This window comes from Schistocerca serialis, chromosome 9 (assembly GCF_023864345.2).
Source record: "Schistocerca serialis cubense isolate TAMUIC-IGC-003099 chromosome 9, iqSchSeri2.2, whole genome shotgun sequence".
NCBI classification, from domain to species: Eukaryota; Metazoa; Arthropoda; class Insecta; order Orthoptera; family Acrididae; genus Schistocerca; species Schistocerca serialis.
Genome location: NC_064646.1, coordinates 352,481,690 through 352,509,600, shown reverse-complemented (window position 1 = coordinate 352,509,600; position 27,911 = coordinate 352,481,690). Strand labels below are relative to the sequence as shown.

At 38.2% G+C, this 27,911-nt stretch overlaps 1 protein-coding gene across 1 annotated transcript; it reads left to right on the top strand.

Annotated features, from left to right (window-relative positions):
- Positions 1 to 138: 138 nt before the first annotated feature.
- On the top strand, positions 139 to 27,911 carry LOC126419264 (akirin-2). The gene is made up of 4 exons (XM_050086422.1): positions 139 to 637; positions 737 to 936; positions 23,137 to 23,299; positions 26,914 to 27,911. Exons 1-4 carry the CDS (start codon positions 463 to 465, stop codon positions 26,922 to 26,924), a joined length of 549 nt encoding a protein of 182 aa, XP_049942379.1. The 5' UTR covers positions 139 to 462; the 3' UTR covers positions 26,925 to 27,911.

The following is a 27,911-nucleotide window of genomic DNA, read 5'->3' as shown; positions in this document are numbered from 1 at the left end:
CGCAATACCTGGCCGTCTCACAGCTGGCACTCTGGTTGTCATTAAATTTTTCGTGAATACTACGTCTCGATATCAAGCCGGTACTCAAATTCGCAATATAAAAAATTAAAATTATTTTTAACTTCTCATGTCTTTGGTGTTGTGCTTCGAAGAAAGAATTTTCAGCGTATCGAAAATTCAAAGAACGCAGCAGTCTTAGTGCATTATTCTGTAAAACGGTAGGGCGAGAATCTTGGGAGTTGTATACAAAAGCGATTTAAATGTTCGCCATATTGATTTAAGGTCGAGTATCGTGTTCCTGGGGAGGAAGCAACGAATAACGGCTGGACTTTCGAAAAATAAGTCTGACTAACTTTGATATTTTTATCTGCAACGTTTGCTGTTGACGTAAGGAATATCATTGTTATTGGAGTGCTGAAGGGCGTGACGTGCATTAAGTGGTAGAAGTTCCCAAGAGTAAAGATGGCCTGCGCAACTTTGAAGAGAACGCTGGATTTCGATCCAGTCCACAACCACGGAAGACCATCAAAACGTAGACGTTGTGCTCCAATGTGTGTATCACCTAATTCATCAACATCTAACCAGCCTGAACTTCATCCGTCTCCTTTTGGGGAGGTTTGCCCAAAACTCACTCCGGGTAAGGACGGCCTTGGCCTTGGTATAATAATTGAGGGTTATTAGAGAGATCATTAATTGTAGATGTAGACGTCTCATGGAAAATTTTCTCGTATATTAGAGAAAATGGCTGCAAGCATTCGTGAGGAAATTCGGCGGCTTCATCGGCGAAAACAGCTTGGCTTCTATCCGGGTCATGAATGCTCAAATCAGGAATCATCATCAGATGGAGCGATGGAGTCCCCAGGTTCACCGTCTACCGCATCATTTGCAACGACATATTCCAGCAGCCGGGAGAAACCTTTATTTACGTTTAGAGAGGTTTGTGAATTTGTTCGTACCATTACTTCTGTCACATGACTATTGTGTATGTGCATATTTACCCAAAGTTTTTTTCGAAATAGAGTTCACACATTCCACAATGTGTTAGGCTTGCTGAACATATACAGAAGAATTGAACAGATACTTTTGGTATTAGAGTTTTGGAACAAAATATTGCAAGACATCTTCTGAACTGTTGTTGTTGGGAGGGGAAGGGCACTGATTTGTTTAGTTTGTGAGTATTAATTCAGGTAAAGTTACTGATCTTTTGCAAATTTTTCTCCTCGTTTTCCAGTAGATGTAGAAACTGTTTGCCATTCTATTGTATCTTTTTGTCTACTTTGCAACACTCAAAAAGTTTTAATGGAAGTCAGTCCGACATAGAAATACATCTGATCAGCAAAGAAAATGCGCCCTTTATTTTCACGTTCAAAATAAAGCATATATCAAAATACAGGCATGTCTCCTACGTCAAATTATTGAGCACTGAATGTAGTGCATCAACAATCCTACCAATATTTTGATAACTCGTATTAATAAGTTGGTGTTTGGTCCACACTGTTTCTTTAAGAGTCTAGTGTTAGTCATCAGAGATCTCTTACGAAGTTCAACTTGACAGGAAACAACGATGTCATATGAGAGAGCTTATGGCCTTTTCTAATCCAGAAAAGTTGGTATAGGCCTTACATGCTTCTACTGTTGGTAGGTGTATTTTGTTGCTAGTGTGTGCCAAACCTTGATTTGCCTGATAATGTAACTGACAGTCGAACATGTTACACTCTCTATTTGCTCTCTGTTGTGGAATCCTGAAAACTATATCAAGTAAGTACTCTTTGTACATATTTGATGAATGAATTTCATACAAACAGTGCTATGTCAATCATTATTGCCTCTTTGGTTTGCCCATTCCCCATCTTCAGCCTTAAAATGGATTTGCTGCTACTAGCTGTTGGTAGTTCGGTTGGTAAAGCACTTGCCCACGAAAGGCAAAGGTCACGAGTTCGACTCTCGACAGGAAGTTTCAGTGCACATTTCGCTGCAGAGTGATAATCTCATTCTAGCTACTTAATATTTTGACACACAGTAATATAATTTTTTGCTTTCTAGAGCAGTACTAAGACCATTCCGTTTATGAGGCTAGTACTAGGTCTTACCACATATGTAACCGCATTGTCATGTGCCATGTTAATTGAAATTGTTTAATCTACAAAATGCCCAAATTTTATTTATTTTTTTATGTGTAAATTTTTGTACAATGTGTGGGTTTGTCTTAATTTCAGTTGGTGTTCGTATCAATCTTAAAGTGAAAAATGTGGTTGGTCGGGGTATGGTATGTTCTTACATATGATCTTGCTATATATGCTGCGATTGTGGTGATAGGTCCTGAGGCTACAGCTAAGTGTGTAGAGGAAAGTCGGCTAGATGATTCGGCATATTAAGAAACATTGTGGTATTACCCTACATGAAGACTTCCAAGACTGAAAAGACAGAATGCGAGTTATTGAAATATTAAATCCTTTGCAGTACTGCAATACATATGAATTAAGCAACGCAAACAAAATTGGGTGCAGATTTGTTGTAGCTGAGAGTAACTAAGAGATTGCTTTTAATGATTGAATCAGTATGTTGAAGTGAATTCTTTTCTAATTGTGCTCATTTTTCCCTTTCATACTTCAGTCATGTTAACATATGATAGTTAATTGCTCTCTGTGACAATACTGACATCTCACTTTCGAAAATCTACCTTTAGGCATTATCCACTTCAATGTTTCTTCTGTCAGTCACAATACTTTTTCATTACTTAAAGGTATTTTTTATTGTTGTTATACTTCCTTTTGGCCATTATTAGTAATACAACATCAAATGTGAACAATAGCTGAAAGTTACAATATTATTGTTAAGAACTGCTTACAAAAAATCACGTGGAAGAAAACACGCGATTCCATCATTAAGGCAGGTATTCTCGCTAGGCCTCTTTGTTGGGAGGTCTTATTTTCCTGCGGTGGTGTGTTAGTTTCTTGTTCTATGGATCATTTGCACCATAAATTGTGATGATTTGGAATGAATCATTTTACATTTGTGTCACAAACTTGTAAATGTGGCTGTTTGCCGAACACACACACAATTTTTTAACTATTCAGATGTGTGTGAGTAATTTGCACCCACTAACTTTTACACATGACAGTAATAGAAATCGTACAGGATAGACATTGTCTAGGAGAAACTTTTTCAGTTTGTTTTCAAATTTTGCTTTGCTGCCTGACATCTTATAGCGTATGGTAAGTGACCAAAACTTTTAATTGCAGCATTGTGCGCACCCTCTTGAGCTTAAGATAATTTTAATGTAGAGTAATAAACATCATTTTTCTCTGTAATTATAGGTTTGTTCAAGTAGCTGCCGGAGGTACAGGGGATGAACAAAATACAAACTCTGTGCTATATAGTACATCTGCTCACAAGTTTGCACCAGTGCATATATGTAAATAATGTGATGCAGCTTGCAGAGAACAGCTGATTTGGAAAGTCTTGGAAGTTATCTTTCAGTGTTTCTTATGCGTTGTTCTGCAGCAGTTTAAGTTAACAGTTGGTGAAATGTGATATTACATTCAAAACAGGCGACTCATTGGTGCACAATTAGTGGGAGCATCTGTAGTGAAAACAGTTAGACTCTTTAGCATTTCACAAGCAAAAGACTCCACAATAATGACACAATATACAAAACATGGTAAAATGTCATTGGTGAAGAGTAATAGTAGGTGGAAAGCTGAAGTTAACTGACAGAAACCGGTGAGCATTAAAAAATATTGTGGCCACACAGCATAAAACTACCACAGCAAAAGTGACTGCAGAACTCAACACCCACTTGAGTAATACTATGTCGACAAAAACAGGACAGCAGGGTTTCACAGGATTAACGTTACTGAAAGGGCTGCAATTGTGAAACCATTAATAATGGAAGCAAACTCAAAGTTGCCAAAGAAGTGATGCCATAACCATCAAATCTGAACAGTTAAGACTGGAAGGACGTCATATGGCCAATGAATCATTGTTTTCTACAAAGAGCTAGCTTTGTGTGGAAAACTTCGAAGGAAGCCTACAGTCCAGCGTGCCTTCTTCCTGCAGTCAAGTAAGGGGATATCCTGTTATGATTTGGGTGACTATACTGTGGTACATATCTTGTTCTGTTCGTTACCCTCGCTGGCCGGATTACTATGAATGAATATTTTGACATCTCGACAACGAAGTGCTTATTGTGACTAGCATATTACTGCCAAACATTGCCATATTCAGATATGATGATGTCCCCAGATACACAGCCGAAAAGGCCCAGGTGTGGTCTGTGGAGCAGCAGAATATTTGATAATATCTTCCCTGGCCAACACAATTGCCAGACCTTAACATCATTGAACCATTATGGGGAGTTTGAGAGCAGAGAGGGAGGAGCAGATGTCGATTTCTAATATTGTTGAAGAAAATGGTGGATGTTTTGGTACAAGAATGGTAGGACACGCTGTTCAGAACTATTCACACATACTCTAAGAATCTATTCTCTATTGCAACTATTTCAAAGCCATTGATGGTCCAACTCCTTATTAATAGACAAATATTGTGTGTATGTCAGATGTTCATACCATTTTGCCCATCCTCGGTATTGTCAAGCACCAGAAAACGGGTGTTACTGCGGGTATACAGGAACAGTGACACAGGACCCCCCATGCTCAGTGTTTGCTTTGCTCAAATGCTCCTCATCGCACTTCTGCTTGGAATTATGCATGTACTTGAACAACACATGACACTGTGTGTAGTTCTGTGGCATTTTCTTAAGAGCAAGCATATGGAGTTACTGCATTTGAGCATTTACATTATACTATCCAGATCAGGAATGCAGTTTAAGGAAGTATCTCTTAGCATGAGGTACCTACTTCAGGTAGTTCAAAAATGGAACCCTTCTATACAGTTGACTTATTGGACTGTGTGTGTGTGTGTGTGTGTGTGTGTGTGTGTGTGTGTTTTTATTTTGCAGGGCCTAATGTTGGATGTTGTATTTAAAGCAGTATTCATTTTAGCAGCTTTTTGCTGCTACTTGTACAACTACTTCAGAACACTGCTCAAAGGTTAAACATGAGACAGCGGTAGCTTATATATTACATGTTGAAGCAGAAAACTTCTGTACCTCCATCATACAAGATGTGTGAATCTGACATTAATGTTTCCATGCTGTGGTATTTCATTGTTGTGAATGTTAATTAATTATTGAGTTACATAATAATGCAAATTTCCGTCAATGTATAAATCTCGTGGAAAATACTGCCTGCTAATTGTACTGGTATGGAGCACAGTAGCCTTAAAAGTTGTTGAATAATCTTGTCATGATCCATCACAAACTGGAAGTTCACACTTCATGGAGCACTATAGTAGAGACAACATAAGATGATCCTCGACAGCTCGCAGCACTGTTGACAGCTGTCATCTCCGAAGCACAAGCAGCTGCAAGTGAAAACAGTGGCCGTGTATAGAACTGTGACAACAGTGTGGTGTTGCCATAGAGGCACATACAAATTTTTTGTTATGTTATTAGTTGAGGTAAGTTCACAAAGCTGCCAAGCCCAGCCTGCTGCAACTGTTGGGTCAAATTAACACCATCTAAGCTAGAACACATTTTTCAACTGTTATTGTTATCTTCCTTGTGTGTGACTATTCAGATACATACAGATAAACCTAAACTGATCACAGAACCTTGGTACCAATGTAGAAAAGTCACCAGTGCATCTTCAGATAGGCCTACTTGAGAGAAACCAGTAAGAATATGAGTGCAGATTACAATGGATTTCTGCTGGGAATGAACTATTACACAATTGTTAGAATTCATTACTTATTATGGGCATCAAATTAAATACAGGAATGTAGTTGAGATGTGGTAATTATTTGATAAAACATTTGTTTTATTTCAAGAAATATTATTTGTGAAAGCATTTGCTTTGTTTTGATGATACTTACTGAATTACAAGGTTTCACGTGAGTCGAACTATAAGAATTTACAAGCCTCAAGTTCTTACATAACAGCTAATCGTCCAGGGATATGGGATTAGTCATTGTAATACAATGAAAATAAATCAAAACACACATACAAATAAATCAAGATATACATACACACAGAATAAATTATACATAGTTTAACAATATGATGAAAAGGATAGTTGCTACTCACCACATAGTGGAGATGCTGAGTTGCAGATAGGCTCAAAAGACAGACAGAAAATGAGCTTTTGGCCAACAAGGCCTTTGTTGGAGATAGGATATACTCACGCAAACGCAACTCACACTTGCACGTGACCCTAGTCTCTGGCTGCTGAGGCCACACTGTGATCAGATGCATAATGGGAGATGCAGCTGCTTGGTGGGGGTTGAGGAGGGGGCTGGGGCAGGGAGGGGGAAGGATAACAGGGTAGGAGTGGTGGTTGTGGGAGCATACAGAGGCGAGATGGAGGAAAGGGTACGGCAGCTAGGTGCAGTCGGGAGGTTAGATGGAGGTTGGGGGGGGGGGGAGGGGGGGGGGTTAGGTAGGTTAACAGAAAAAAGGCTGAGAGTTCGTTGTTCAGATAGAAGACTATGTATTGCTGGATTAGGAACAGGGAAGGGACTAGGGTGCAAGGACAAAGACTAACAAAAGTTGAGGCTAGGAGGGTTGTGGGAATGTAGGATGTATTGCAAGCAGAGTTCCCACCAGTGTGGTTCAGAAGAGCTCGTTTTGGTAAGGGTCCAGATGGCACAGTCTGTGAAACAGTCATTGAAATGAAGAACATTGTGTGGGGTGGCATGCTCAGCAAAGTGTGGTCCAGCTGTTTCTGGCAACAGTTTGCCTGTGGCCATTCATGTTGACAGACAGCACGTAGATAACATGTCTTGTTTCACAGGTAGCCCTGCCTTTGATGGGATGGGTGATGCTTGTGACTGGGCTGGAATAGGTAGTGGAGAGAGGATGTATGGGACAGATATTGCCTCGATGTCTATTACAGGGATATGAGCCATGAGGCAAGGGGTTGGAAGCAGGAGTTATGAAGAGATGGACAAGGATATTGTGTAGGGTTGGTGGGTGGCGGAATATCACTGGTTAGGTGGCTTGTTGGATTGAGTAGGACCATGTGAAGTGAATGGGGAGAAGGTGTTGAGATTCTGGAGGAATGGGTATATAGGATGTCCTTAGTCTTGATTATGAAGATGTAATCTGTGAATCCGAACCAGGTGAGGGATTTGGGATTCTGAATGTTTAGGAAGGATTCCTCTAGATAACCCATGAATGGGGTGACATTGGACAGTGCCATGTGAGTGTCCTATGCTGTACTATGATTTTGTTTGTTGTTAATCCCTTCAAAGGAGAAGTAATTGTGGATGAGGATATAGTTGGTCATGGTGATTAGGAAGGAGGTTGTAGGTTTGGAACTCATTGGGCGTTGGGAAAGGTAGGTTCAATAATTGTAAGCCCATGGGCATTAAGATGTTAGTATGAAGGGAGGTGACATCAATAATCACAATCAGGGCACCGTGTGTAAAGGAACAGGAACTGTGAAGAGTTGGTAGTAGAAATGGTTGGTATTATATAGCAACATAGGTTGCGTAATAGGCTGATGGTGGTGATCCACGAGAGCAGAGATTCTCTCTGTGGGGCCACAGTTACCGGCCACAATGGGGCTTCCAGGGTGGTTGGATTTATCGACTTTAGGAATCATGTAGAAGGTAGGAGGGAGGGAAGGGGTGGAGAGAGAGAGAGAGAGAGAGAGAGAGAGAGAGAGAGAGAGAGAGAAGTGGTCCTGGGATGGGTCTAAGGATTTGAGGGGAGATTGGAGATCCTGCTGCATTTCTGGATTTGTCACAGTGGCAGGGTTTGTAGGAGGATGAATCTGACAGCTGATGTAGTCTTTCCACCAGGTTTTAGATTAGATTATTGGATTAGATTTAGATTTACTTTCATTCCAATTGAACCGTAGTGAGGAGGTCCTCCAGGATGTGGAACATGTCAGAAAAACAACAATACACGACAAATATTTACAACTAAAACAAGTAAGCTAATGTACCATTCCACAGGTCCCAAGTGGAATGATCGTCATTTTTTAATGAACACTAAGTCATTTTTCAAATACTAATGCACTAAATTTAAAATAAAAGTTTTTTATTTATTTATATGGTAATAAACATGTAATACAACTACTGTAATACTTATTTACAATGAACACATTACTGCACTGAAATGGTGCAGAAGTTAGATTATACTTACACACACACAAATTTTCAATGAACACATTACTGCACTGAAATTGTGCAGAAGTTATGTTGTACTTATATACAAATCAGTTGGTTTTACTAAGAAATTCATCAATGGAGTAGGAGGAGTTGACCACCAATAAATCCTTTAGGCTTCTCTTAAACTGAATTTCATTGGTTGTTAAGCTTTTTATGGCTTCTGGCAAGTAATTGAAAATGTGTGTTCATGAATAATGCACACCTTTTTGTACAGAAGTAAGTGACTTTAAATCCTTGTGAAGATTATTCTTATTTCTAGTATTGATTCCATGAATTGAGCTGTTGGTTTGAAAAAGTGATATATTTTTAATGACAAATTTCATTAACGAATAAAAATATTGGGAAGCAGTAGTTAGTATCCCTAGTTCCCTAAACAGGCTTCTGCAGGATGTTCTTGAGTTCACACCACATATAACTCTTACTGCACGTTTTTGTGCCCGGAAAACTTTAGCTTGGCTTGATGATGAATTACCCAAAAAATAATCCCATATGACATTATGGAATGAAAGTAAGCACAGTATGCCAGCTTTTTCATTTTTATATCCCCTATGTCTGACAAAAATTCGCATTGCAAGCAGAGATTTGTTAAGACGTTTCAGCAGTTCTGTGGTGTGCTCCTCCCAGTTGAGTTTATTATCAAGCTGTAATCCCAAGAATTTAACACTGTCCACTTCTTCTATCTTCTTGTCATCATATGTTAGACATACTCTTGGGACACCCCTTACAAGTTCTGAACTGCATGTAGTGTGTTTTTTCAAAGTTTAGTGACAAAGAATTGGCTAGGAACCAGTGATTAATGTCCACAAATATTTTATTGGCTGATCTTTCTAAGACTACACTTGATTTGCTATTTTTTGCAATGTTTGTATCATCGGCAAACAAAACAAACTGGGCATCTGGTAATGTTACTGATGAAAGGTCATTGATATACACAAGAAAAAGTAAGGGCCCCAAAATGGAACCTTGCGGGACCCCACATGTAATTAGTTCCCAGTTGGATGATGCCTGATAGCTTGATACATGTCTCTTTCCTAATAACACCCTTTGTTTCCTGCCAGAGATATAAGATTTGAACCATTTTGCAGCATTTCCCGTTACACTATAATATTCTAGTTTACTTAAAAGGATATTGTGATTTACACAGTCAAATGCCTTTGACAGATCACAAAATATACCAGTTGCCTGCAATGTTTTGTCTAATGAATTAAGCACATTTTCACTGTAAGTGTAGATAGCCTTCTCAATATCAGAACCTTTTAGAAATCCAAACTGTGACTTTGACAGTATGTTATTTGAGATAAGATAGTTATAAAGATGACTGTACATTACTTTTTTGAAAATTTTTGAGAATGCTGGCAACAGGGAAATTGGACGGAAATTTGATGCTATTTCTTTATCTCCCTTCTTAAACAGTGGCTTAACTTCAGCATATTTCAGCCACTCAGGAAATATTCCACTGATAAACGATTGGTTACACAGATAGCTTAATATGTTACTTAGCTCAGAATCACATTCTTTAATTAACTTTGTTGATATTTCATCATACCCACTAGATGTTTTTGATTTTAAAGATTTTATGATGGACATTATTTCTGTTGGCGTAGTGAGGGTCAAATTCATATTATGGAAGTTACTTGAAATGTCTGGTCTAAGGTAATCCATAGCAGCATCTACCGAACCTGACAACCCCATCTTTTCGGTAACAGTTATAAAATGTTTGTTAAAAAGTTCTTCAACACTATACACATCTGTCACCAATGTATCATTTACTCTTAATGCTATTTGTTCCTCTTCATGTCTGGTTCTACCGGTCTCCTCCTTCACTATATCCCATATTGTCTTTATTTTGTTTCTGATATGACTATCTTTTCCTTGTAATATATTTGCTTTGACATCCGTATTACAGTCTTTAATATTTTGCAGTATTTCTTATAATGTGCTATAGCATCAACATTGGAAATGTTTCGGATTGACAGATACAGTTTTCTTTTTGTTTTACAAGATACCCCTATTCCTCGAGTAATCCATGGCTTCGTTGTAGACTTTGCTCTAACCTTGGTAAGTTTTGGGGGAAAGCAGTGTTTGAATAAGGTAAGCACTTTATTAGCAAAAATGTTATATTTTTCATTCATGCCATGAGCACTGTAAACATCAGTCCAGTGAATGTCTCTGAGGAGTGTCCTAAAACAATCAATTTTTGGCTTACTGACTACCCTCTTGAGCTCAGATTTAACAGATTTTATATCCTGTTCAGTATTAACATTTAACAGAAGGAACTGCATGCCATGGTCTGAGAGGCCATTGACTATTGGTTTTGTAATATAATTTTGTTCATTGGACTTTTCTATAAAGATATTATCAATGGCTGTTTGTGAGCAAGTGGCTATCCTAGTGGGGAACTTTACAGTGGGAATTAAGTTGAATGATAGTGTTACTAACTCAAATAAGTTCTTATTGGGAGAGTTTTTAAGGAAATCTACATTGAAATCACCAGCAACCACTATTTCTTTGTTTTTGGTTGTTAAATGGGCCAGTACAGCTTCAAGGTGGTTTACAAACAGATTAAAGTTACCTGCAGGTGCTCGCTATACACTTAATATTATGAAGGATTTTTTGTGAAATTCTAATTCTGTTGCACGTGCTTCCACATGCTGTTATAGGCAAAATTTATGAATGTCTATGTTCTTAAATTTATGACAGTTCCTGATGAATGTGGCAACTCCTCCTTTCTCCATTTCTGATCTACAAAAGTGAGCTGCTAACCTAAACCCTGTAACACTTAAAAGTTCTATACCAGTGGTCACATGATGTTCAGAGAGGCAGATTATGTCAGCTGGGTTTGAAGACTCTAATTCATCTATGCAGATAGTTAATTCATTAATTTTATTTCTCAGTCCTAGAATATTTTCATGCAATAAAGATAGCTGACATTTCACATTGACTGAGTTAAAATTGGGTGGAGTTAAAATATCTGCTGACAGTTGAAAATTCTTACCCAATGGCTGTTTATGCTGATGTAATAAGCTGGAATTATGTTTTTTGATTTCTTTCTCAAACTGAAGGTTTGTCTAATCTCTCTTAAAATTTGCTTTCTTTCTGTCCTCCCTACCCTAAAAAAGGGTCTTTTCTGAATCCTATAAACACTGGTATTTTACCACTCATGACAGTGCCTCCCCCCTTTAACTTTCCTGCTGTTTCCCCAGCCAATTTACCCTTCCCCTTCCTGTTTAGGTGAAGGCCATGCCTAGTATAATCCCACCTACTGAGAGAATCAACATGAACCACACCAATGTGTGACCCCGCACCCGACATGAGCAGCCAGGTAGTCCTTGTAGTTCAAAACAGTGGTGGAGGTAGGATTGTAAGGTTGGGATCAGTTTTTAGGTGATGGATTGTGGTTCTTTCTGCAAATGTGAGGTTAGTTTGTATGCTGAGGAATTTGGGGATTGATGGTGAGGCAATGTTTGAGGTTAAGCATGGGGTGATTTGGGGCAATGGGGGTGGATCACTGTTGGATAAAAGAGTGAAGTGAGTCAGGGGCAGGGTTCAACATTGAACTTTGGTCGAGTCTGAGTGGTAGGGTTGGTGGCAAGAGTGTTTACACTATAGGGACCAGGAGAAAGTCTTTAACAAATCCTGCATGATTGAATATGGGAGTGTGGCAAAAGTTGAGGCCTTCGGAAAGGGCAGATAGTTCTGCAGGGGTAAGGCTTCTGGGGGAACGGTTTATGACTGTTTCAGGGCTGTGTACATTCTGGATTCTGAATGGTAGTGGGAGGGAGTTTTTCAGGGTGACGTGAATGTAGTAGTCTGCAAGGCAGGGTTTGTTGGGGGAGGGGGGGGGCAGATTTGGAGATTGTTGTGGAGGTAGTGGGTAGTAGTAGTCGGAGGTGGGAGTAGGAATGAACAGGATTGAGAGTTTTTGAGGTGGCATTGTGCACGTTGCTCTAGTTTCGAAGGACAAGGTTCAGTGTGTGATATGGGATCCAGGAATTTGAGGTTGCATAGCAGGAGAATTTTACAGATGAAGAGTGATTGATATGGTTTTGTAGGACTGTGTTGGTGAGGGTTAATGACTGGTGGGACCTGAAAAAATGATCATTCTGGGAGGAAGGGTGACAATGGGTTAATGACTGGTGGGACCTGAAAAGATGATCATTCTGGGAGGAAGGGTGACAATTGGAGATTGGTAATCTGATAGTAAGACCATTTGGGGAAATTCCATGGCCAAGCAACAATGCAGGCACAGTATGTGGGAATGGTTGTGGCTAAGGATAAGGAAACTTTTCTTTATTGAAGCAGATGGGAAGGAACAAGGATCCATGGTGGAGGATCAAAACACACAAAAGTAATGTAAATAATGTAGAAATGCACAGAAAAATTTGCAAAATACATCCAAACATGTGGGAAAAATCATGGAAAGAATGAAACAGATGGAGTAGGGAGAAATAAGATGAAATCTAAGGGAGAAGAATGATAGTCAAAGGTGAAAACCAACTGAAATTGGTGTGAAGTTATAATGAGATCAAAGAAAAAAATAAATAAATAGAAAGATTGCAACGAGGGTTGTTGGTGGATAAGTGGGAAGAAGGGGCAGCAGATGAGACTAGGTAGGTGAAGTCAGTATGTGTAAACTGGAATAGCAAGGAGGAGAAGTGGGGGCTAGTGGAGGGTTGATGGGATGATATACGTGTTCGTGTGGCACAGAAAAGTACAGGAAATAACATGCGAGAGTTACGCAGGAAGAGTAACCATTCTGAAGGTATTAGATGAATAATGGTCGCGATCCATCCTAATTGCCATGACCAACTATATCCTCATCCACAATTAATTCTCCTTTGATGGCATTACCTACAAACAAATTCAGGGTACAGCTGTAGGACACTCCCATGGCATCGTCCAATGCCACCCTATTCATGGATCATTTGGAGGAATCCTTCCTAAACACCCAGAATCCCAAACCTCTCACCTGATTCAGATTCACTGGTGACATATTCATGATTGGGATTGAGGGTGAGGACACCCTATATACACATTCCTCCAGAGCCTCAACACCTTCTTCCCCATTGACTTCACCTGGTCCTACTCAATCCAACAAGCCACCTTCCTTGATGTTGACCTCCACCTCAAAGATGGCTACATCAGTACCTCCCTCCATATCAAACCTACAAACCACCAGCAATACCTCCACTTCAACAGCTGCCACCCATTCTGTACCAAGAAATACCTTCCTTACAGCGTAGCTACTTTTGGCCGTTGCATCTGTAGTGACAAGCAATCCCTCTCAAACTACAGTGAGGGTCTTACTGAGGCTTTCACAGACTGTAATTATCCTCCCAACCTTGTACAAAAACAAATCTCCCATGCCTTCTCTCCAGTCATCCATCACCTCCCAAAGTCCCAACATCCAGACACAGAGGAGTATTCCCCCTGTGACTTAGTACCACCCAGGACTGGAGCAACTGACTCACATTCCTTGCCAGGTTTTTGACTACATCTCACCTTGCCCTGAAAGGATGAATGTCCTACCCACTATTCTTCCCATCCCTCCCACAGTGGTATTCCACCGCCCACCGAACAGACACTATCCTCATCCATCTCTACACAAGTCCTGCTTCCAACCCCTTTCCTTGTGGCTCGTATCCCTGTAATAGACATAAGGCAAGACTTGTCCCATACATCCTCCCTCCATCACCTACTCCAGTCTGATCATAAGGCAGGGCTACCTTTGAAACCAGTCATGTGATCTATAAGCTAAGCTACAACCACTGTGCTGTAGTCCACATGGGCATGGCAACTAAAAAGCTATTTGTCTGCATGAATGGCCACTGACAAACAGTGGCCAATAAACAGCTGGACCACGCCATTGCTGAGTGTGCAGCCCAACACAATTTTTTTTTATTTCAGTGACTGCTTCACAGCCTATGCCATTCAGATCCTTCCCATCAACACCAGCTTTTCTGAATTGCACATGTGGGAACACTCTCTGCAAAATATCCTACGTTCCTGTAACCCCCAGCCCTGGCCTCAACCTTCGTTAGTCTTTGTCTTCATACTCCAGTCCCTTCCCTGTTTCCATTATAGCACTACACAGTCCTCTATTCCAGCAATGCACCCTTGGTCTTTTTACCTCTCTCCGTTTCCGTTAACCCCACTCCCCTGCCCTCCATCTAACAGACTGCTCCTGGCTGCCCTACGCCCTCTGCACCTCATCTCTGTATGCTCCCACTTTACTGTCCTCCACCCCTACCCTGCTATCCCTCCTCCTTACGCCAGCACACGGTCACATCTCCCATCATGTGCAGCTGCTCATAGTGTGGCTTCAGCAGCCAGCAACTGTGTGTGTGTGTGTGTGTGTGTGTGTGTGTGTGTGTGTGTGTGTGTATCTGACAAATGTTGGCAGAAAGCTCTCTCTTTCAGTCTTTTCGTTGTGCCTTTCTGTGACTCGGAATCTCCTCTGTGCGGTTAGTAGCAATTTTCCTTTTCATAATATTATTACATTCTATCCTGGATTTTCCATTGTTATATATAAGTTTGTTTCAATACATTACAATTAAACAGTGAGTTATGAAGTGTAAACATGACTACTGCAACAGCTTCAGAAACGAAACTCCAGAACAATAAACATGGGACACAGAGAGATTACCTTGACTAAAACTGAGACAGGTACTCCACGTGCAAATGTTGCAGTTTGAGAGCAACAGAAAAATTTTCCAGTAAGCTTCTGGCTACTTGTGAGTTGCTGCTCAAATAGCTAACAGCCACACTCAGAATAACCAGAATTTGGAGATGATACTACTCAAATGTGACGTCAGCTCTGTGCATGTGTATGAGCCCAGTGACAGCTGCTTGAATGAACCTTCTGTATATCATAAACCAGTATCTGTAAATTGCAATAGTTGAAGTCTCAAAATACAATTCATTACTGAAATAGTGAAGTCTGATGCCAGGTGAATTCAGTGAGGTAACATTTGGTATCATTGAATATTGAGTTTGGTTACTCCAAAGGGTATAACGGGATTGAAAGTGCCAATTTCAATACTTATGAAACAAATTAAAAAATATTTCCTACTTTGCATATTGACTCTTTCCACAATTTTTCATTAATAAAGTGTTGTTATTTAAGAACAACTTGGAATAGAACAATTACAGAATTATTGTTCAAGCTTTGGTACTTTACAGTCTAGTGATGCTCAACCGAAGTGACACAAGAAGCCACAAAATATACCATTGTATATGAGAAACACATTTGTATGTTACTATATTTCCTCCCCTTTCCATCTTCTCTTCTTCGCGTAACATTGTCTTTGAGCGCTCTGTCTTTCCTTTTTGCAGTGTGTGTGGAGTTGAGAGGTAATTGGCTACAGCGAAAAGTCAGTATAATAAAAAAATTAAAGGATGTTGTTTTTTATTACGACATGAATAGACCTTAGATTCAGTTATGAAAGTTTGTACAGCTACGGTTTTGAAACAGCTTTAAAATACCACATTAGAAATATTAATTACCCACTTAAAACTTTAACATACACTAACTATATGTAGGTGTCTAGTCAGGCAAACACTGAGCTAAAAATCTTTGTCTTTATTCATCCAATGATCATCTCACAATGGTGCAGGTTTTGTCAAGGTAATACAGTGCAAATTAATAGACCAGAATACACCACACACAGCATACATATATTTATGAGGATAGAACAGGCCGTGTAATGTTGCTCTCGTGAAGATGAAAAAAAAAGGGAGTCTTGAGGAATGAAGCACCTTGTGTCTAGAAAAAGAAAATATGTGAGGGGAAACCTTTGAATTAAGTGGCAATTACTGTTCATTTTATGAACGTATATAGCAATAAATTGGGGATGCGTTGCCTAAAGTGCTAATAATTCCAGTTTCACGTCTTGGCTGTAACTCGCATCACTATGTTAATGTTCTGTCAATTATTTGTTTTCATAAACTAGTCTGTCCTTGATTCACCAGTTGAGCTATTCGGAATTAGCCTTGCCTATTAATATTACTACCAGTTTGAAATCTATTACATTGTCAGCAATTTGCAATTCTTTCTACAGAATTCTTTGTTGTTGCTAAGTGTGATTCTGATTTAGCCAGTTTCTGCTATTATCTTAACACAACTGCACATATGCAAAAAGAACATGTAGAGATTCTTAATTTTTCAACTATCTTAAAGTGAAGTGTGTGAACTTTGAGATTTAATGTGCCAAAATCATTAGGTATTTCTCATAAAAAAAACCTCTAGTGGTAACATTTATAGCTATAAAAAAGTCTATATTATATTTTTTTAAAAATGGGCTAGTGTAATATTGTAACCCCTTTGAAATTTTGGCTGCGGTGACACTTATTTGCAGTGTAGCCAGAGGTCTGGATTAGATTGAAAAGTTATAATTCTGTTGAGAGTTGGCAAAGCCAACAAAAATGAATGCCAAATATAGATTTGCAAACAGATTGACCAATAGTGTAGCATAATGTTTACATTCATGTCACATTTATACACCCTTTTCCTCTTAAAAAATTAAAATTGGAAAACAAATGTTCTATAATGGCTCATCTTTGTAGGTGAGTGGTCAGTGTGGCAGACTGCCATTTGAGTGACCTGGGTTCGATTCCCGATACTGCCAGAGTTTTTTCCTCAGCCGCATGGTGCCAATTGTGAAGCTGTTTTGAGTGATAGGGGATCACGTCTGATCGTAATCACCGTGGGTTCAGTACATGCAGTTGTGGCGGTTTGCAGTTGTATTGAGTTTGCATTACACCTCGTCAGACCAGAAATGCAAATTGATCATTCTCGGGAAGCATGTTGTCAAACCACTCACAGTTTTTCATCCTTCAATCTGGGTCATCCTTGTTCATAGCGTGCAATGGTCTTGGAATGTATACTTTCACTTTGCAGCCTTCAGAATTCGTCGTATGCTTGATCAGCTTACCCCACTTTTACCTGCATGCTGCTTCACTGGTTTTTGAAGTGACCTAGTAAAATGTTGCAACACAGCAGTGCTGGGGGCTGGACTTTCTTTGGCCAGACCTCTCCTGATGCACATCCTGAACAGGACCATTGGCTGCAAATTTATCGAACAGGACCATTGGCTGCAAATTTATCATGAACATGATAAGTTGTTACACATGTTGCTGGCTGAGTTCGGTATATATTACGCCATTGCCGTTGTACCTTGATCATGCTTTTGTACTTACAGTACCACTTCAGTATGGCCTTTCATTGCTGAAATGACAATCTTGCTTCATTCATTACTGAACTGTCATCTGTTGGAAAACGTATGTGAAGATCTGTTGAGAAAACAATGGACTATGTTACCACACAAAATTGGCAACAATATGTCATTTTGCTCCAAAAATAGTAACTATCAAAGAGTGTCTACATTTTTCTGGACTCCTCTGTACACTAATATAAATGGCTAATGCCTCACCTAACCCATGCAAAAAAATGCTATTTTTTCTAAATGTTTGGCCATCTGTCACTTTTAGTTTTGGCTAAACCCCGCGTATAACATATTTGGATGAAGTCAGTAATGTCAGTAGTAGTGGCTCCAGGTCATGAAAATTGGCAATGGATAGAAATGCGGTGTGCCGACTGCGTGCCACTCAATTCCACTTCCAGTGACGGTACTGGCAGAGGATGACATGTTGGTCAGTCAGTACTGATGGGCCTGTCAGGTCCTCTGGGCAGAGTTTAGAGCTATGTTATAGAACATGCCTTAAATTATTTTGGCACATGTTATGAATAAATATTACCATAAACCTTGAAAAATGCAGATAGCAGTAGGCCACTTCTGGGATTCGACCAAGTGTGAAGGTCCTGTGGGTTAATGATAGCTGGTGTGCCAGTCAGCCTGGATGTGGTTTTTGGGCTGTTTCCCTCTTTTTCCATCTTGGGGGGGGGGGGGGGGGAGACAAGAAATGATAGGAAGGGAATTAGGCCACCCCTTAAATTAACCATACCGAATCGATGCAAAATAGTAACTGTGTCAACCCTATGTATTTTTGGGATGAAGACACCAGAAAAGGTAGGAAAAAACTAGGAAAAGCCACTACATAAATGGTACCAAAAGTTATGTTGCTATGTGAAAGGATGCAATAGTGAGAAGCATCTTCTATATCTGTCGCACCTCTACACACTGTCACTTCCAGTAATGAATGTCAGATTTTTGGTTCCAACAATAAATCATGCCCTTCTCATTTTTAATAGTCTAGTTTCTAATAGCGTTTTCAAGTGAAAAAATAACTTTGGAATTACTCTGATTTTTGAAGCTGATGGTGCATAAAATATAATGGAAAATGTGTGTAGAAAGTTACAAGTTTACAGAAAATTGTGAAAGCAATGTAAGCTTTTTAAATACATACCGTGATTATCTTTAATAATAAGAGTAACTTGCAAGTAAAATACATGGCATGATAGTTCTTTTGGACTTACAGCCCTCTGTCAGAAGATAAACACAGTCTTTGTTTTCTGTAGTTGTTATTTCATATTGCACATTATGAATACACAGAACTTCAGATATTGGGGATAAACATGTGAATATGAAATGCTGAAAGCATGGTCAGTTTGATCGTATGTTGACTGTGCTGAATAAATTATGCGTGATGTTAAAGATTTTGAGTTAATTGCAACAGCTGTACCTTAAGTTCATTGACACAGACAATTTTGAATTTCTCTTATTGATCCAATAAGTTTGTAAAATTTAGGCTCTGTTAGTGTTTAGGGATCTTTAGTAGTAAACAACAGTATTGTGTGCAGTAATGTAGAAATGAGAAGTTTTGAAGCTAAAGGTAATGAATAAATGTAAAGCAAAGTCACAAACTCTGAGGAAATGTAGTGACTTCATGTTGTAGCTGCGTAATGCAGTATGGCAGAGGAATGTGTTAGTCCCAGAATGAAGATTTCTCTTTGCAGCAGCTATTGCAAATGTATTTAATACAAAGTGTATTGCATAAATAGCAAATAATTGTAGGTAACCCTTTGTTTGCTGCTAACCACGTCTTAATGCTATTAGTCCTTATGTGACTCATTGATGCATACAGTAACTTTGTTTGTCAGTGGTAGAGGTCTTTGTCGTCTAAGAATCATGTTCGCCATCTTATGATAACAGTTCAGTTATCTGTAATCATCAACCTATTGGTCCTTTTTTTCAATTCTAGTTCCAAAGTTGGTTGGACTAGCATTGTCATCAAAAGTTTGCTTTGACATTTTGTGCAGTTCAGCCTTGTTTTGGTATTTCATTCATGCCAGGTACAGTTAAACTGTACACTCAGAAAACACAACTATGAAACTACAGTCAGGGATAATAAACATAATGCCTCCAATCAGTGCTGCTTGCTATAATTTTAGGAACATTTGTCAATATGGATAGTGGAGTGCCAAAGTGGACTGACGAACTCTTTTGTTAACATGCTTAGTTAAATTTCAGTAAATTTTGATTAGCACTTTGTGTTTTGAATACTTGCAACTTCGATTAGTGCCCAATTCATCAGTTTTCATCATTGTGCACCAATCCGATAGTTGCATATGAAACATGTACATAATTCCTAATTCTGCATATGCATGGCATTCGTTTTGATGAGTTGACAGTGGTAAACAGGAAGAAAGTGAACTGTAGTGGGCTGTTGAAATATTTAATACAGTACCATGTCATTGTTAATCCTACACTTTTATAAATTGCTGTTGTTCGTTTGGAGAGCAAGACCCTTGTGGTATTGGAAGGACTGCCACTGTTATAGAAGTAGTAATCAAAATAGGGTAAATGTAAGATAAAATGGTTGCTGTTGCTTCAGAATTCTGGTATCCTGAATTTCCAAATCACTGTTTAATACTAACCAGGCCCAGTGTTACACAGAATCATCTTAGTGATCTAAACCCAAAATTTGTGTCCACATATGCCGTTGTACCTTGATCATGCTTTTGTACTTACAGTACCACTTCAGTATGGCCTTTCATTGCTGAAATGACAATCTTGCTTCATTCATTACTGAACTGTCATCTGTTGGAAAACGTATGTGAAGATCTGTTGAGAAAACAATGGACTATGTTACCACACAAAATTGGCAACAATATGTCATTTTGCTCCAAAAATAGTAACTATCAAAGAGTGTCTACATTTTTCTGGACTCCTCTGTACACTAATATAAATGGCTAATGCCTCACCTAACCCATGCAAAAAAATGCTATTTTTTCTAAATGTTTGGCCATCTGTCACTTTTAGTTTTGGCTAAACCCCGCGTATAACATATTTGGATGAAGTCAGTAATGTCAGTAGTAGTGGCTCCAGGTCATGAAAATTGGCAATGGATAGAAATGCGGTGTGCCGACTGCGTGCCACTCAATTCCACTTCCAGTGACGGTACTGGCAGAGGATGACATGTTGGTCAGTCAGTACTGATGGGCCTGTCAGGTCCTCTGGGCAGAGTTTAGAGCTATGTTATAGAACATGCCTTAAATTATTTTGGCACATGTTATGAATAAATATTACCATAAACCTTGAAAAATGCAGATAGCAGTAGGCCACTTCTGGGATTCGACCAAGTGTGAAGGTCCTGTGGGTTAATGATAGCTGGTGTGCCAGTCAGCCTGGATGTGGTTTTTGGGCTGTTTCCCTCTTTTTCCATCTTGGGGGGGGGGGGGGGGGAGACAAGAAATGATAGGAAGGGAATTAGGCCACCCCTTAAATTAACCATACCGAATCGATGCAAAATAGTAACTGTGTCAACCCTATGTATTTTTGGGATGAAGACACCAGAAAAGGTAGGAAAAAACTAGGAAAAGCCACTACATAAATGGTACCAAAAGTTATGTTGCTATGTGAAAGGATGCAATAGTGAGAAGCATCTTCTATATCTGTCGCACCTCTACACACTGTCACTTCCAGTAATGAATGTCAGATTTTTGGTTCCAACAATAAATCATGCCCTTCTCATTTTTAATAGTCTAGTTTCTAATAGCGTTTTCAAGTGAAAAAATAACTTTGGAATTACTCTGATTTTTGAAGCTGATGGTGCATAAAATATAATGGAAAATGTGTGTAGAAAGTTACAAGTTTACAGAAAATTGTGAAAGCAATGTAAGCTTTTTAAATACATACCGTGATTATCTTTAATAATAAGAGTAACTTGCAAGTAAAATACATGGCATGATAGTTCTTTTGGACTTACAGCCCTCTGTCAGAAGATAAACACAGTCTTTGTTTTCTGTAGTTGTTATTTCATATTGCACATTATGAATACACAGAACTTCAGATATTGGGGATAAACATGTGAATATGAAATGCTGAAAGCATGGTCAGTTTGATCGTATGTTGACTGTGCTGAATAAATTATGCGTGATGTTAAAGATTTTGAGTTAATTGCAACAGCTGTACCTTAAGTTCATTGACACAGACAATTTTGAATTTCTCTTATTGATCCAATAAGTTTGTAAAATTTAGGCTCTGTTAGTGTTTAGGGATCTTTAGTAGTAAACAACAGTATTGTGTGCAGTAATGTAGAAATGAGAAGTTTTGAAGCTAAAGGTAATGAATAAATGTAAAGCAAAGTCACAAACTCTGAGGAAATGTAGTGACTTCATGTTGTAGCTGCGTAATGCAGTATGGCAGAGGAATGTGTTAGTCCCAGAATGAAGATTTCTCTTTGCAGCAGCTATTGCAAATGTATTTAATACAAAGTGTATTGCATAAATAGCAAATAATTGTAGGTAACCCTTTGTTTGCTGCTAACCACGTCTTAATGCTATTAGTCCTTATGTGACTCATTGATGCATACAGTAACTTTGTTTGTCAGTGGTAGAGGTCTTTGTCGTCTAAGAATCATGTTCGCCATCTTATGATAACAGTTCAGTTATCTGTAATCATCAACCTATTGGTCCTTTTTTTCAATTCTAGTTCCAAAGTTGGTTGGACTAGCATTGTCATCAAAAGTTTGCTTTGACATTTTGTGCAGTTCAGCCTTGTTTTGGTATTTCATTCATGCCAGGTACAGTTAAACTGTACACTCAGAAAACACAACTATGAAACTACAGTCAGGGATAATAAACATAATGCCTCCAATCAGTGCTGCTTGCTATAATTTTAGGAACATTTGTCAATATGGATAGTGGAGTGCCAAAGTGGACTGACGAACTCTTTTGTTAACATGCTTAGTTAAATTTCAGTAAATTTTGATTAGCACTTTGTGTTTTGAATACTTGCAACTTCGATTAGTGCCCAATTCATCAGTTTTCATCATTGTGCACCAATCCGATAGTTGCATATGAAACATGTACATAATTCCTAATTCTGCATATGCATGGCATTCGTTTTGATGAGTTGACAGTGGTAAACAGGAAGAAAGTGAACTGTAGTGGGCTGTTGAAATATTTAATACAGTACCATGTCATTGTTAATCCTACACTTTTATAAATTGCTGTTGTTCGTTTGGAGAGCAAGACCCTTGTGGTATTGGAAGGACTGCCACTGTTATAGAAGTAGTAATCAAAATAGGGTAAATGTAAGATAAAATGGTTGCTGTTGCTTCAGAATTCTGGTATCCTGAATTTCCAAATCACTGTTTAATACTAACCAGGCCCAGTGTTACACAGAATCATCTTAGTGATCTAAACCCAAAATTTGTGTCCACATATGCTTTAAGAGCAAGCAGATTCATTGAAATTACGTGCACTAGCAGTTTCATAAGCAATAAAAGGCTTTATATGTGGCTTATTTTTTGTTTTGGGAATTTATTCACATAATTCTTCTAGTGACAGTCTGTCAATTGCTGGTTAAAATTTGAATATTACTAACACTAAGAATAGATTATTGGTGTAAAATTAGCATTACTGTATTAAAATTATAATAAAATGTACAAATTTTGTCAATGTCAGTGATACTCGTTATATATTTCAACACTTTCCAGGTTGGTTTGATTTGTGAACGCATGCTGAAGGAGCGAGAGAGCCAAATTCGTGAGGAGTACGATCGTGTTTTAAACATAAAGCTATCAGAGCAGTATGATGCCTTTGTGAAATTTACTTATGATCAGATTCAGAAACGTTTTGAGGCTGCTGCTGTACCAAGTTGTAAGTGTAGATATTTGTGATTTCTTAAATTCAATGTTAGTCTTGTACTATACAAAATTTCAATGATGATCTAATGTTTAATATCTCATGATTGAAAGTCTCTATCTCCACAGAATGGAAATAGCAACTGAAATTTTTGTTGATGTTCTTTGAACCAGTTACTTTTAATTGAAAGATGTCTGATGTGCAAAGTGTTTAATAACACAGAAAAATATCTATGTTTGATTTGAGACAGTATACTCGTCAGCTACTAAAATGGGAAATTTTGAAATATGCTGACATTATTTTCAGAGCAGTAACACATTAATGTGAAAACAAAGCAGATGCCTGTGGCCTAGCACATATTGGAGAATCTCTTTCCATTTCGAGAGTTCAGGAGTAGTTGTGTTTGGAGAGATTTTCCAGATGATCTGAGTGTTATTAAAACAAGTGCTGTAACACTTGCTGTTATATAAAATGGACATAATTAAATGTTAGATAAACTAGTGGTCACCATTTCCTTGAAGATTTTTTTTACTGTCAGTGATAGGATTAGAATATCTACAGCTGAAAAGTTGCATAGAACAGATTTTACCACATGACAGTAACGTGGAAAAGATACATATATTGACAGTCGATTGGATGTCAGCGTCTTGCTGGGTTTGAAGATTTAAGGCGGTATTTCATAACATACGGATGTCATTAGATTGTGCATAATGTGGATGTTGGTCAACTAACAAGAAAACATATCGAACTTGATCTCACATTTTGAGGAGGAAAAAGAAAAGCACTCTTGTGAGATATCAGACCCAGCAGTCGATCCTGCAAAAATATAGGCCATAATTATAACTTTCTGAAACTTACAGCTTTCAAATTTTTGCATTTACCAGTTGTTGCATTCACTCTGCCACACTGCAGCCACATTATGCCTGAGTGCAAAGTACTATACAGTGAAGTGAGAAAAGTTTGTTAATTACTGTTTCGACACTCGCAGAATGATTTGTTCACTGTGTGAAAATGCATGGTTTCTAAACTGTAACTGTTGCCAGAGAACACTTGCAGTTCACAAGTGCCGGATAAATGCATTTGGCAAATGCACTGTTTTTCCAAATGTTTGGACATGACTAAACTGTAGATCTAAAATAATTAAACTCATTAATAATTCTTTAGTTGCTTAGGCTTTTTCACTTTGATTTTGAAGCATATACATAGCTGTAGAATTTCAGTACAAGAATATTACTGAAATAATATTGAACATATATGTGCATGAGGTTGACATATTTCATACTCCTATTACTTACTATTTCCCATATAGAATAATGTGTTATTGGACAGAATTTAAAAACACATTGGGCTGATGTTTCCGTATCAATATTGTACAAATAAATTTAAAAGCTGTACTTTCAGATGGTCAGACTGTCAGAATTATGGTCCATATTTTCACACAGGGTTGACTGGTGGAGCCAATAACTTTTTTCTGTGCTAAAATTGCTATTGGGTGTTAGTATTTAGGTTGCAACTGTTATTTTGTAATTTAGAAGTAGGAAATAGACTAGTGTATAATATCATAGTCAGTATGGCAATGGAAAGAATGCTCCCACGGAAATTGAAGTGAAGAGAGCTGAAGCAAATTTAGTTATGGTTTGAGTGCCTCAGTACTCCACTAGCCATGATCAATTAAGGGGGTGGGGGTGGGAGATGTAGCATGTGCCTTTGCCCTCATATATACACCAGAAGAATTGGCTCACTGTATGAGGGTGGGAGCTTTTTTCCACCACCTATCCTCCAAATCGATAGCAAATTGCCAGATCTGAAAATCACATTTGTTGCCAGAGAGAATTCAGACCAAATGCAGAAGTACGCTGTGCTGTTTGTGCATGACAATCTCGTAATTTGATATTTTTAACTGGCTGTTTCTCTATTATTTTCTGTAATATTTCTTCTCTTTGCCACATTATTAAAAAATCAGATTTCATTCTGAACAACAGAATTTTCTGCTAGTCACCTGTTTGTAAACATTTGCTTTAAATTGTGATAATGCATAGTGTCAGGCACTGACTTTGATTCATAGCAGTTTTTATGCACTTTTCTTTGCATATGTTCATTGCAGAGAAGCTCCAGAATGTGCGTGATGGATAAATATTGCCTTGTATATATAATGTGTGTTTGATATTTTACTAACAAATAGAACTGACCATGCGAGTTTTGTACCAAAAAATATGCAGGTTGGTGAGACCAAAAAGTTGTAAAATCTGTATAACCTGTATAGTTTGCATGCATATAAACACAGATGAGACTTGTTGGGAATATTTTCCAGTTAGATGCTTTATGGTGGTTTCTAGTATAGAGTGTTTCAGAATGAATATACAGGTTTTAAAGATTTGTAGCATTTATTATGTTCAACTTACAGCTATAAAATAATACATCAAATGAAAGAGCAGCTCGAACACTTTTTTTACAAGTATTTATTTGGCTTATGACATTACATATGAACAGCGAATAACAATTATGTTTTTTACAAGTGTAAAATGTGAACACGATTTGTCACACAGTCATTAAGAGTTCTTCCCAAACCTTGAACAGTGTGTCTGGAGTAATTGTTGCAACAACGCTGTTTCTAAAGTAGGGTAGATCCACTGGTAGTGGAGGCACATACACATTGTCTTTCATGTACATCAAAGCTAAAAATTGCATGGCATGAGGTCATGTGTAAACGTGGAGGTCATGCAAAACAAGCTGTCATGTGGCCCCTTGCGACTAATTCAGTGGTCCGGTACGTCGTCGTTTACCCAGTCGCTTACAGAGTTGTGCCAGTAAGGCAGTGCACCATCTTGCTGCCAATAAAGTTATGCGGTACAGCTTCTTCCAATTGAGGAAACAGCCATAGTTCTAACGCTCAAGATATAAACACCCGTTACAGCTGCTTCACTGAAAAACAATGGCCCATTAACTTTCCACCGGGATACGGCAGATAAAACATTCAATTTAGGGGAGTCTTGTTGCTACCGTACCATTACATGGCAAGTAAACCATAGTCTGTCAGATTTAGCTCTTGTAATAACTGCAAATGATATGGATGTAGTTTTAAGCATGTCCTTAAAAGTCTTCACACACACATCACTGGAACTGCTAATTCACGAATAGACTTCCGAAGTAATTTCTTGGGGCTACACGTGAAAGACCCTCACTTGTTCAACACGTTCTTCAGTCATTCTTGGTTGTTCCATACTCTTCACTCTGAGCACGGGTACACAGACAAATCTGTTTGAGTTGCTGTTTCATTTGATGTATTATTTATAATCAGAAGCTGAATTCAGTAAATGTTTTAAAGCATTAAAACCCATACAGTCATTTTGAAACCCTCCGTATATTAAGGATCTGCAAGTTATTACTATAAAGGTAAATAAAACATCCTTTGCAAGAGAGCTACAGAGGTGCAAAATAGTAGAAAACTTTCCAATCACGTTATTCATGTTTTTCAATATTAAGTACTTTCTCAAAATTTAACTTTGAAAATAATTACTGCACATTTATAAAATATGCAATTATTTTCAACTATGTCATTTCATGTTTGTTTGTAATGTAGTATTATAAAATTAGAACATAGTATATACCTATTTATTTTGTGATTTCAGATTTGTCTTAAACAACTGTTGCTGCCATGAATGATGCAGCAGCTCAAATTCTTTCAGAACCACGTTTTCCTTGTAGTCTTAAATGCTGTGCCTAATAATTATATAAATTGCTGAGTAAAAATGCAATGAACAGACTTCATAAGAAGACGAAATTGGTAGAAAGGAAATCTGTGCATAGCAGTGGGGAATTATGTATGTTGCTAGGCATTTCCCTTTATGTTGACTGCATATTGTCAATAATAAATATTTTGTACATGTCCCGGTTGCCACAGTTAACTTGAACCCTAGTTGTGCCATGTAATGAGCAACTGTTTAGAATTGTTTTGCAGTATAACTGAGATCTTAAAGTGAAAGGCAGTTGAAAATAATAAGTTCACTTAAAGTACTAGAAGTAAAGATATTTCTATGGAGGCATGCTGAATGTTAGCGATAAAGTCGCTTTGCTGAGAATTGTGGAAACCTGATTGGTGACAAATGAAGTCAATGCAGTAATAGTGAACTGGCTTGAATGTGTAGAAGAAATTCATTGTCACATCATGCACATATTAATATATCAGCTTATATTTCCAGAAGGCTCTGTTACGGAAAGGATAATTGCACTTCTGTGTAGTGTGGAAAGGAGTGGCATGACATGCAGAGGAGGAATTGATGACACCGAACTGTAGGACTGTGCACTTCATATCGTACTGTGGAACAGCTGTAAAGTGGAAAATTTGTCTTCAAAATTAGTTAATCCTTGTTTATTGTTGTATTGTATAACAAACATTTTGAGAATATTAAAGTGTGACTGTCACCTCATTCACTAAATGCTGTTTCATTGATATTGTGCTTAAATTGATAATTTAGTTAATGTAGATTGTAATGCTGAGTGTAACATATTAGGCGTACATAGGAATATTGTCAATCAGTGACTGATTCTGCAGCCAGTGAAAGGTAAGTATACCTCTGTGTGTGTGTGTGTGTGTGTGTGTGTGTGTGTGTGTGTGTGTGTGTGTGTG

What these genes read in the sequence shown, in the direction of transcription:
- LOC126419264 (XM_050086422.1), top strand. Translation starts at nt 463, where the DNA reads ATGGCCTGCGCAACTTTGAAGAGAACGCTGGATTTCGATCCAGTCCAC. An exon ending in TTGCCCAAAACTCACTCCGG is followed by an intron (nt 638 to 736) that starts GTAAGGACGGCC and finishes CTCGTATATTAG; the next exon opens with AGAAAATGGCTGCAAGCATT. An exon ending in CTTTATTTACGTTTAGAGAG is followed by an intron (nt 937 to 23,136) that starts GTTTGTGAATTT and finishes AACACTTTCCAG; the next exon opens with GTTGGTTTGATTTGTGAACG.